General features: G+C 44.3%; 1 protein-coding gene across 7 annotated transcripts in view; it reads left to right on the forward strand.

The window, feature by feature from the left end:
- PTPRM (protein tyrosine phosphatase receptor type M) overlaps positions 1-12,800 on the forward strand; it is a 661,836-nt gene that overhangs the window by 516,370 nt on the left and 132,666 nt on the right. For 4 of the 7 annotated variants that reach the window (XM_055559596.1, XM_055559598.1, XM_055559603.1 and 1 more), the window contains 4 exons: positions 2,354-2,505; positions 7,291-7,365; positions 7,599-7,625; positions 12,367-12,554. In XM_055559596.1, coding sequence (XP_055415571.1) covers positions 2,354-2,505; positions 7,291-7,365; positions 7,599-7,625; positions 12,367-12,554 — 442 coding nt within the window. The remainder of the gene's footprint in view (positions 1-2,353; positions 2,506-7,290; positions 7,366-7,598; positions 7,626-12,366; positions 12,555-12,800) is intronic. The other 3 variants (XM_055559597.1, XM_055559601.1, XM_055559602.1) reach the window with 1 other exon arrangement.

The raw sequence follows: 12,800 nt of genomic DNA on the forward strand, positions 1-12,800 counted from the left end.
AACCTGGCTTAAGAGTGCTTTTCCAGTGAGATGGCAGACTCGGAGGTGGAGAGAAATCGTGTTGTCATAACTGCAGCTGTGGACCTGGACTCAGTGCTGCCTCTGCCCAGAACACCTGTTGAGAATATCCAAGCCCGAATTCTGCCTCTCAGACTCACGTGATGGTCTGGAGAAAAGGGGGGCCCTGGGGAAGACGAACAGGTTCGGCAAGCTGGCACCTAGAGGAACCATGCCGCTTACCCTGCAAAATCTTTACAGCTTTTTACTGTAAACACATCATCTCAAAAAATTTTTTTGAAATATAGTTGACTTACCATGCTTGTTAGTTTCAGGTGTACAGCAAAATGATTCAGTTTTATATATATATAGATATGAAGATATGAATATGCATATTCTTTTTTAGATTTTTTCCATTATAGGTTATTATAAGATACTGACTATAGTTCCATGTGCTATATAGTGGGTCCTTGTTGGATATCTGTTTTATATATAATAGTGTGTATATGTAAATCTCAAACTTCTAACTTATCCCTCCCACCTTCCCTTTGATAACCGTAAGTTTGTTTTCTATATCTGTAAGTCTATGTCTGTCCTACAAATAAGTTCATTTCTATCATTTATATATTCCATGTATAAACTACCCCCTGGACTGTACCCCGCCAAGCTCCTCTGTCCATGGAATTCTCCAGGCAAGAATACTGGACTGGGTTGCCATTCCCTTCTCCAGGGGATCTTCCTGACCCAGGGAGCGAATGCAGGTGTCTCACATAGCAGGCATAGTCTACACCATCTGAGCCACCAGGAAATCCCCATATCAGCGATATCATGTGATATTTGTCTTTCTCTGACTGATTTCACTGGTATGATAATCTCTACATCCACCTATGTTGCTGCAAATGACATTATCTTATTCTTTTTTATGGCTGAGTAATATTCAGATATTGTGTGTGGTGGGAGGAGTTCCCTGGTGACTCAGATGGTAAAGAATCCACCTCCAATGCAGGAGACCCAGGTTTCAATCCCTGAGTTGGGAAGATCCCCTGGAGAAGGAAATAGCAACCCACTCCAGTATTCTTGCCTGTGATTATGTATTTCTATTTATCCATTCATCTGTCAATGGACATTTAGGTTGCCTCCATGTCCTGGCTGTTGTGAATAGTGCTGCTATAAATATTGGGGTGTATGTATCTTTTAGAATTAGAATGCATACATCAGCTATATGCCCAGGAGTGGGATTGCTGGATCATATGGTAGCTCTATTTAGATTTTTGAGGAGACTCCATACCATTCTCAACAGTAGCTACACCAATTTATATTCCCATCTTTACAACTTTAACGTTGTCATAGAAGTTATAGATCATTTTCATTTTTCTGTTTAAAAATGTATCTTTTTTTCACAACAACTTTTAGCAATAAAAAAGGGGCAACTTATTAATGTTCTGCCTTCTAAGTATGAATCAAAAGATTATTATAACTACAGGCAAGAAAGCATTTGGATTATGTGGCATTTGGAAATGAAAATAAAGGTTATCCATATGGTCTGATGTTGTCAATGCCTCACACTGCATTAGTAATCACCGAATATGGGGGTGATTTTGATTATGCGGCTCATTTTAAATTGTGCCATGTCCTGGGTCAGTCAGAGTCAAGATGATTTACTGGAAATAGCTGCTGCTTCCTTGTGTAAACGCTGCTAAGTGCTTAAGCAGAATTAGAATATTTAGGACATCGTACTTTTGGTTTTACGGTGCTACGGTCTTCTTAAAGCTTCTCGCTTTATACCTTCTTAAGCATCACTAATTCTATTCTTGTCTGTCCTGGATGCATCAAAAACCTCCAGTAGTAAGAGCTATAAAGTGTGTTTTATGCATGTATGTGAATGTCAGTTTCCCTTCGGTTTTATAGCTTTTGTCCTGGTCTCTGTAACTTAAAAGATTATGAGCTTCTGGTGGTTAATGAGAATGATTCAAAGGCCAAGGTTTAACCTTTGTCTCCCAAAGACCTGGAGCTCTCCCTGCCTTCCAAGGCCTTTTTGCATCTTGTTCACCGAGGGGCTGGGGGAAACCCGGGGATTCGTTCTTCTGCAGACCTGCAGGAAAGCCAACAACTTGCCTTTTCTTCTTATCCTTCTGCCCTGCTGATCAGCATTGCTGGAGAACCACTCTGGGTTCATTTGGGGTTAGGCCCAATGTCACAGCCATCTGAGGGTCAGAGGGCTGTGTCCCATGCAGGGTCCTGGCAGCCTCCTCCTTTCATGCATGCACTCCAGTGTGAACACCATTGGTTCCAATCGTCAGTCAGGGCACTTGGTCCATCCTTGCGTGTGTCTACATAACAAACTCTCTGTCCCAAGGAAACTGGCCCAGAAGCGGAAGGAGACAATGAGCAGCACACGGCAGGAGATGACGGTGATGGTGAGCTCCATGGACAAGAGCTATGCCGAGCAGGGCACCAGCTGCGACGAGGCCTTCTCCTTCATGGACACACACAACCTCAATGGGAGATGTGAGTGGGCACCCTTCCCACCTTCGGGGCACCTCTGGGGTCCGGGGGTTAGGAAACAAAATCTCCCTAGACAATCCTTGGGCTCTGTTGATTTCGCCAGTCCCTTCAGATGATGCTGGACACATCCCCATGTGCCATGGCGGCTTAGGAACGATGCTGCGGGAGCGGGGAATGGGACCAGGTCAGAGCACAGGCAACCACGGCCATGTGTCTGTAAAGACCTGAGAGCTCTGACACCAAGGCGGCCCTCCCCGCCCACAGAAGCACCTGCTTCCCACCCTCCCTGCTGTTCTCAGCTCCTGTTTGTGAGCGAGCCAGGTGTGGAACCACACAGGGGAAGCCTGTTATAAAACAGCTCACTAAATGGCAGTAACAAGCTAATTGTTTATTTGTTTAGCTGACACGTTCTGCCTTTATTACAGGGCTATTAGTGGCAATTAATAAGTTAAACTGTATTTCCACTTCAGAAGGCTTACGTCTCACACCAGGAGGGTAAAGGGAGCTCAGCTAACACCTTCCCGTGCTACCACCTGCCATCCAGGTACAGGGCACTATTTTAGGAAGCTAACAATTACACGGATTGTTGGAAATACAGACAGTATTTCTGGCCTCATCCCTCAGTGATCTTTTTGGGGACCTAGATAAATCCACAAGCTGTGCCTGATGATGTGGTTCCCAGCCCTGCTGGGTTCAAGGTCAGAGGTCTCCTCACTTCATGAAATTCATGCCCAAAGACTGCTGCTGACCCTGGCTGCATTAAATCAGGATGCTGGACAACAACGGGATGGATTAAAGGGAGCTGTCACCAACAGTAATAAAAATAAAGGCAGGGCTTGGCACAGACCCTCAGCCTCTGCTGGAAGAGGGCTGGTCCCAGTGCAGTGCTCACGCCTGTCCTGACCACCCTCCTGGGATGTTCCGATCAGCATCTCCGCCAGCGCCCTCCCCACATCACACACAATGTGGTTTCTTCTTCTCCGTCTCCTCCCACACCTGCCTTTCTCCACCACATTCAGCAAAGCTTCATAGAAAGGCCTGCTTTTTTCTTTCCACAGTGGCTACGCTTGTCCACCTTGTGCCAGGTAGAGGTCCTACATTTATTTATCCACGTGCAACCCCCACTCTCTGGCATGGGACTTCAGCACACGCCGCTCTCACCTGGGCGGGTGGGACGCACTCCTCATCCGTGGTCACTGTCCTTTGCCCTTTTGTGTTATTTTCAGTGTAGGTGGCAGAATCTGGGGTACTTGAGTGAAAGTGAACGTGAAGTCACTCAGTCGTGTCCGACTCTTAGCGACACCATGGACTGCAGCCTACCAGGCTCCTCCATCCATGGGATTTTCCAGGCAAGAGTACTGGAGTGGGGTGCCATTGCCTTCTCTGCTGGGGTACTTAGGTTTACCACAAATTCCTTCCTTAGGTTTACCACAAATTCCTTCCTTTTTTGGAGACTTTTCTCTGCTTTTTTGTAGCAAATACTATCTTTTTCATTTCGAAAGTATGTAATGCATTTCACTGCCAAAATAAAGCAACTGAGGATGCATTTGTTGGATGGGAGGGTTGAGGGGAGAAGTCCTTCCCACTACAGACAAGATGAGAATTTGTGTTGGGGGGTGACAGAAGATGAGATGGTTAGATGACATCTCAATGGACTCAATGGATATGAGTTTGAGCGAGCTCCAGGAGATAGTGAAGGACAGGGAAGCCTGGCGTGCTGTATTCCATGGGGTTGCAAAGAGTCAGATAGGACTGAACGACTGAACAAGTTATTTCTTGAACATCGGTGTGGAGGGACCATTCGGATACACGTCCTCTCTTTCCAGGATCACCTGTTTATGTTCCAAATCTTCTGTGTCATGGTGAAATTGCTCACAAATAAATTTACCTGGGCTTACTTACCCAAAGAGCAGAAACCTACGTTAAGAGTTTCTAGGCTTTGGAAGTTTGAGCAATAGAAGGTATTTGCCTCTGGGTAGGATATTTAGTTTGGCATTGCCTTTTTTAAAAATGAATGTATCTGTGGGAATCCAAAACTGCTCCTACTGAGAGGGCTGCTGCAGACTTGGGGGCAGCTTGGGGCTTGCTGGCCATGAGGAATTACTTGTTTCTCCCATCAGTGCAGCCAATGGAGGAGATACAGGAAGAAGCTTTCTTTCCCACTCTCTGAGCAATGGGTGGGTCTCATGGAATCCCGTCCACAGGGACCCTAATGGTAAACTCCGTCATCACCACATTCTCTTAACGCCTTTAACGTGTGCTATGCGTGCATGTGTGCTATGTCGCTTTAGTCCAACTCTTGGCGACTCCATGGTCTGTAGCCCGCCAGGCTTCTCAGTCCATTGAATTCTCCAGGCAAGAATACTGGAGTGGGTTGCCATTCCCTTCTCCAGGGGATCTTCTCCACCAAGGGATCAAACCAGTGTCTCCTGTGGCTCCAGCATTGCAGGCAGATTTTTTACCACTGAGCCACCGGGGAAGCCCAATGCCTTTATCGTATGAGAACAATTACTGGAGGAGGAAACTTTCAGGAAATGTACTCATTGGACCACTAGACTTCTAGCCTTAAACCACTGCAAGCCTGGGCATGTTTGAGATCTTTCAGGGTTGGGAGGTGAGTACCTTTTAAGAATGAGACAGTGAGAAAACTGAGGTTGGAGAATTTAAAAATAAGTCTGAGCACATTTATAACAGTGTGGAATAATCTGTCCACCAAAGCAAACAGGAGATGTGCAGAAAGCAAGGGGGAGGTAGTTATGGAGAGTGGGGGTGGGTTTAATCTTTATACAAAAAAGTTTCTAAATACATTTTTTAAAGGTGAAAATAGACATAGTTATTTTGTATCTGCACATTGTATTTTGCACATTTTTACGAAACAAATACAAATGTCAGCAGGTAACAGGCATTTTACTTCCTGACCCTGGCATGTTACTCAGGGTTTTTTGTCCTTATTTTTATCAGTCACTCTTTTTTTTTCCTGGAGATTTACCATAAATATACATCATAAATGTGACACTTCTCTATTTTAGCAAAATATAAATGACAGGCAGCCTAGGTTCCAGTTCTGTCATTTACTAATTCGGTGCTTTAAAAACATAAACACAGGAAAAACCATTGTCTGAAAGGGAACTACTCCAAGAGAATGAAAACATATCAGCGTGTCATCAGAATAAAGATAAGATGCAGTCACCACAGGGACTTGGTTGGTAGTGGCCCATTTAACACCTGTGTAAGCGGCATTAAGGGATTCCCCAATGGCTCAGCAGGTAAAGAAACTGCCTACCAATGCAGAAGATGCGGGTTCAGTCCCTGGGTGGGGAAGATCCCCTGGAGTAGGAAATGGCAACCCACTCCAGTATTCTCGCCTGAAAAATCCCATGGACAGGGGAACCTGGCAGGCTACATACAGTCCATGGGGTCACAAGAGTCAGACATGCCTGAGCACACACACAAGTGGTATTAATTAGTGTCCTGATCAGGATGTCAGCATCAAATAAGCCATGTAACTACATTGGAGGAATTAAAGTTTAGACTTACATCAACCAGCCTGTGCACTTAAGCACATTCAAATCATTTATCCTTATGCTTTAATGAAATTAAAGTGTTTTTAATGCACTAATCAATTAAGATGTTGAAGAGAGTTAAACTACTTTAAAAATAGGAAATATCCACTTTCAATGGGATCAGATAAATTGGATGGGATTGGCTTTACCTCTTAATAACAGTGGAAAGAGAAAGTGTAAATAGTTAAAGCTTGAGTGTTTCAGAGGAAGATTTCAAAGGAAAATAAGCAGGTTTTTAAGGATTTAAGGCCTAATAGGACAATGTGTAGGCATGCAGCTTTCATGTTAAAAATAACACATATGGAACATCTTTATTTTTCATAAAATACAATACTGTGAAATGTTGTCTCAGTGTCCACAATAGGAGAAAGATGAGGATTTAGAAAATTACAAAAACATTGACATTTGGAATATTCTCCAAAAGCCATGTGTAGACACATTCTCATCCTCTTAGTTGTAAATAATCAGCTGAGCATTTGGTAAAATTCTACAAGCAAAGTGAAAAAGTGTTCATTGCTTGAGTTCTGTCCGACTCTCTGTGACCCCATGGACTGTAGCCCACCAGGCTCCTCTGTCCATGGATTTCTCCAGGCAAGAATACTGAAGTGGGTTGCCATTCTCTTCATCAGGGGATCTTTCCAACCCAGGGATCCAACCTCAGTCTCCTGCATTGCAGGTGGATCCTTTACCAGTGTGAGCCACTAGGGAAACCCCCTACAAGCAAAGGCTAGGAGTCAAAAGGGAGAGTAATGAATTTCTGCATCCAGAAAGGGGCTGTGGTTGTGGGTATTTTCCTTCATTTGTGGGGTCAGAAAATCTTTTAAGTGATGAAAGGGTACGTGTCCTCTAAAGTAAGTGTCCCCAACCTCCAGGATGATGCTCTGAGGTGGAGCTGATGTAATAATAATAGAAATGAAGTGCACAACAAATCCAATGTGCTTGAATCATCCCCAAACCATCCCTCCCACCCCCAGTCCATGATAGAATTACCTTTCACGAAACCAGTCCCCGGGGCCAAAAAGATTGGAGACCGCTGCTCTAAAGCACAAGTAACTCCGCAGAGCAGGTGGAGAGGGACAATATCCATCACAGAGACGCAGGTGAACCTCTGATGTTTCTGTGGTCCACAGTCCACCCAGCCCGGTTTCCCCATGCATGACCTCAGGGCCATATTTTCAGGTATTGCCTCTCTGCCCCCGCTGACACGCCTCTCTCTCATTTACAGCTGTGTCTTCACCATCGTCCTTCACCATGAAAACCAACACCCTGAGCACATCGGTGCCCAACTCCTATTACCCAGGTAACAGATCTTTCCGCTGTTGCATCTCTTCATCACCCCGAGCACTCAGAGTCACCCAGGGCTCACTTTGCTGCCCAAGATGCTTGAGGAGCTAGTACTATGTTTGATGTGCTGTAACCCGATGCTTTCTGTGGCTTCTACGGGAAGACTGGGAGGGGGGGCCTTTCATCAATCATTCACTGTTCTCTCTCTTTTTACTTTCTCTGCATTGACCTGCTTACGGTGTATGACAGACCCATTTGTGCCAACTGCAATTTTAGGTGAGAACATTTCCGTTTGTCACAGTTCATTACAGGAGTAATTTCGGAAGTCAGTGGCCGCTCTATAGGAGACGGGAGTTTGATGCAGGAGTTGTAACCAGGACAGCGGGTGGTGGCTGGTCTGGAGGGGCGGGGATGGGCGCATAACAAAAAGACTTTCTCCAAACAGTCCCCATTGATCAGAAGGGTTTGCTGCGTGTGTTCTGGGAATGATTCCGAAAGGTTCCAATGAGTGAACCCAGCTCTAGCATTCTCCTTTTCCAGGTTCAGAATTTGCAGTCAGTTTTGATCCCAAGGAAAAATCACAGCATGTCCAAACTCAGCTGTAAGACCTGAAGTCTGTCCAGTGTGACAGCCATAAATGGAAATAGCTCATTATTATTGTCACTTACTGCTGAGCACTAAAAACAGCTGTTTCAAAAATAGCATTTTTCTAATTATGCCAAACATTATGCAAAAAAAAATAATCACAGTAGAGTTTAGGCCCCCTGCCCCTCCTCAGAGCCACCCAGGGCACCCCCAGCATTTCCAAGTGTCTGTCACGCAGTGGGATTTCAGAGGAGCTGATGGTCTCAACAGCAGAATGACAAGGTGACACTTTATAATCACATGGTTTACGAGGTGTAGGATGTCACTGGAAATGAAATAAAATGTTAGCCCCTTCAGGCAGAATGCAATGAAAGTAGGAAGTGTTCCCAGTGGGAGATAAAGAAAAAAATCCCATTTGTCCAAATACAAGGAGGGGGAGGAGAAATGGTGTTACCTAGCCGTGATGGACCCAAACAAGCATGAGCTGCTGTTGTCTTTGAGACCATAACCAGGTGTACCAGGCTGCTTTCTTCCTATCACTAACCTTCCCAAGAAGGAGCACCATACGGATGACTTCCAGGTGCACAACCATCCATCGTAGACAGGGCTCCAGCCTCCGCTGTGCCAGGCCTGCTTCCTAGTTCTCCATGCTGAGTCACTCAGTTGTGTCCAACTCTTTGTGACCCCATGGACTGCAGCCCTCCAGGCTCCTCTGTCCCTGGGATTTTCCCAGCAAGACTACTGGAGTGGGTTGCCATTTCCTTCTTCATAACTCTCCTATCAAGGGTTTATATCTTGGCAACATAATTTTTCCCCCTGTGCTTCTCTTTCTCTTAAGTTGTTATGATTTTTATGTAGAGGGTGTTTTTTTTTCCCCCGTATGATGTTTTCTGGGCTTGATTAAGCCAGTTTGTTGCCTGAGGGAAAAAAAAGAACTCAGACAGAAGGTGAAGAATAGACTAAACCAGAATTTTTTTTATCTGCGTTGTTTTGAGGGCTAATAAGCAAACCCCACTAATGCCAGCACCTTTGACTAGCAACAGTAAGGGAAAGAAAGCTGCATTTTTAGCCTTTTCGTGAGTGAGGGGCTAATCGTAGGCACCCGAACAATGCAATCTATATGCAGATGACATTTGCAGAATCTCTTGATAAGCAAAGATTTGCAATTTCTTTGTGTGGCTGGCATTCATTCCTCGATTCCTCTGGTATATGTTCTGACCTTGGGGGAGCTGTGAGGGGGTAGGGCTGAGATGCACATTATCAGAGGCAAGACAATGTTCAGATTTCACAGCAGGATTTAGATAAGCTTATTAAACAAATGCCATCTTTTAAAGTCAGGGCTTTGTTATTACAAACACTAATGACATCTTTTAAAGTTGGTTAGGCTTCTTTACAGGGAAAGAGTCACTGGAACAGATGATTCAAATAGAAAAAAAAAAAATACACATTGGGAAAAATAAGTCAGCCAGATCAACAAGTAGCTGTTTACCGTGTTGAACTGGTACCAACATGCCAGTGTGTCAAACAGCAGTGCTTGGGGACTGTCCGTTCCCCATTACTGGGTGCAAAGGTGAATCTGTGTGTCATGTAGGTTATCACTTGAAACCATGCAAAGAAGTTAAGCTGTGCATCTACTCTGGCACTTTGGGGGAATAGTGGTATTATAATTTGCAGGAAGGCATGTTTTGTTGTGACTCAGAGCTTGGCACAATTAAATCCTTTGGTGCTTTTTATTCACACAAGCTAAGGTGCTCAGCCCTAATGTATAAAGCTTTAGTATGCCTTTGTATCATTTTCTAGCAAAACGTAGATAGATGACAGACAAGTAGGTAGGTAGATTAAGTCAGACCTCTCCCTACCTCAAAAACAGCATTCGTTTCAAGACTTTTCTAGCTGGCTCATTGAAAATTCTAGAAAGTTTACAAGAGAATGTAGGTAGAATGAATTCTCAATTCTTTGAAAACCATCAGAAATGTTAGTGAGAAACTTTATTTCTGATTTCCTCTTACACATAATTTTTAATTTAAAACTTATAGGTGGGTCATTTTTAACAACTATAGGAAGTTAAGGAAAAATGATATATTTTATCTGTAATCATTCTTTTTGAAGAAGGCAGAGGTAACTGATGAATCACTCATTTTGGTGGAATCGAGATTTTCTGCTGGTGTGGGTGACCTGATTTCAGAACAGATATCACACCAGAAACCTTCCATTTCCCTGTCAGTATCTATGTACTTGATAATAATATTCTCATTTTAGATGGTCTGGGTAGTGTGTAGATACTCTGAGACATGTCCACGTGGTCGTGAGATCACACTGTCTAATGCAGTGTGGGTGATACATGCAAGGCGACAGTGGTGGCCACTCTGTAGACCTAAAACTCCCAAGATGCCTCACCTTGGGGTCTGAGCACTGCCTGGTTGCCAGTGGATCTACGTGAAAGACTCACATGATTCATTTAAGAGAGGTCAGAACAGAAGGTCCATCCACAATGGAGGACATTTAATTATGTTCATCCCAAAAGGTACAAAACTGAGAGAATGAGAGGCACGGGGGGAAACTAATTAATGTTCCATTTATTTGAGTATAAAGAGCAAACCTTCCTGCTGGAGCAGCTGAAAGCTCCAGGGATTCAGGGCTTTAGGAGGCAGACTAGCGCCCCTCTATGAGCTTGGCGGTTGCCAATGAACAAATCGGATGTGAAAATGTCCTGGTTTATTTGCGACTATTCTAAGAGATGGGAACAAATAAATTTCTAAATTTCAAAGCAAATCCAAATGGAAAAAGATCATAAAATCAACTGACCACCTTTTTTATTTCGTCTTTGTGTCTGTAGCCACCTTGTAGTGATCAGGTGCCATTTCAGCAGCAGCGCATAGCTACACACCTGTGTGCCACCCTTCATACCATGCATCCCGGGTGCTTTGCGATGCAGATAGAAGGTCCCAAACCCAGGCCCAGCTCACCAAGTGCCCTTGAACTAAATTTCCCTGGGAGCTGAACTTCTCAGTTTAAACAGACAAAAACCCGCAGCTGAATTCTCTATTGATGAACAATCCAGTCTTTTTTTTTTTAATTGAACACATCTTTTCTTATATGTTTTCACTCTTTATGCCTGAAACCAGTTTCAATTTAATGTTCTCATTTTAAGTGACTTTCTCATTATATTTTGATGTGTCATACCCTGAATCAAAATGGCTAAAGAGATTCAGCATTGTAATGAGTTAACCTGTAAAATGTGGAACTCTTAACCTAATAACATCGTCCTGCCTAAGACATTTTTTAATAGCTACAATTTCTGCAATTCATTAATCTAATTTACTAGGAGCCTTCCATTAAAATATAGCCTCTTAAGGCTTATTTGACCAAATTCTGACATTAATTTCATAGCACAATTTGGTTGACTTGTTCAAGAAATTTAAGTGAGAAAATGTGTCGAGCACAACTAAAACTTATTTAGTCATTACTTGGTTCATAGGGGACGAAAAGCAATTATGATACTATTTTAACCTCCTAATGTTATTGAGTGCTTAAATTAAGCACCTTCATCCTTATGTGACGGGAGAAATGAGGCTTTGCCCTCTGACCACCTATGAATAGAAAACTGTAAAATTAAAGCACAAAATAAAAAATACCTGTACTTATTCACGTAGTATTATTGCTTATGCCCTGTTTCCTTTTTCTCCTCCTCTTTTCTCCTGATATGTATCTTCTTAAAAGTGCCTATAAATGGTAAGTTCCCCCATGCACCCACCCCATGGAGAAGGTGTGGAGGGAATGGGGGTGTGTGTCTTATCTGTAGATCCGGACAAAGCCAGCTGGTTCTGCTGTGCATTGGCCTGCATGTTCGCTCTCATCGAACATCCCATGAGTGCTGTGTCCATTCATCGTCTTTCCAGCTTTGTGATCCTGGAGCATGCAAAGTGACTCATCCAACCCAATTCCTTTCTTCCCCCACCCCATTCATCTTGGATCTCATGTATCAAGTTCACGTTTTCATCGCTAGCTTTATAAGCCAACCCATTCTGTGCACTTTTTCTTTGCTCACAGAACATTTGTACTTCGTTGATTTCCATCTTCATACAAACTAGTTCACGAATCTTCAGAGGACAACAAGACTGGTTTGGAACCAGGCCTTGACGAAGTTTCAGAGCGAAACTTCGGTGAACTTTAGCGCCTGAAGGCTAAAGGATTCTTACCTATCAGCTTTGTGAAAACTAGAGATCGTTTGGACTGCTTTGTAAAAACAGATTCCTGCCTCATCCCCACCAGTACCGCCAACCCCATTTAAACCTGTAGACATTTAACTTTTCTTTTTTGCTGAATCATCGTGGGGATCGTGGCAGCTGTAGGTTGAGGGGATATCAGATTCTCAGCGACCCCAGCATAGCCACTGGTTCCCCTCACTTTCCCCATGATCTTCTCTTCCCAGACGAGACACACACGATGGCCAGCGACACCAGCAGCCTGGTGCAGCCGCACACGTACAAGAAGCGTGAGCCAGCGGACGTGCCCTACCAGACTGGACAGCTGCACCCCGCCATCCGGGTGGCCGACCTGCTCCAGCACATCACGCAGATGAAGTGTGCCGAGGGCTATGGCTTCAAGGAGGAGTACGAGGTGAGCACACACCCCGCCTACACCCAGGCTCCCCTCTGCCTCCTTGGGCTAGCCGCCGGGGGCTGTGCGTCCATCTCCCCCTGCCAGGGCACCCATGAGACGGGTGGGGAAGGATCAGCTGTTTCAACCCTGGATCCGTTTCCATCTGCCGGTGAGACTTGGGAAGCTGGCCTACTTTAAATGGAAAAAGGAGGACTGCTTCTTCACTTCTTTCCTTATTCCGCACAAATACACCTTGAAAACAGA

Source organism: Bubalus kerabau, chromosome 21 (assembly GCF_029407905.1).
Source record: "Bubalus kerabau isolate K-KA32 ecotype Philippines breed swamp buffalo chromosome 21, PCC_UOA_SB_1v2, whole genome shotgun sequence".
NCBI classification, from domain to species: domain Eukaryota; kingdom Metazoa; phylum Chordata; class Mammalia; order Artiodactyla; family Bovidae; genus Bubalus; species Bubalus kerabau.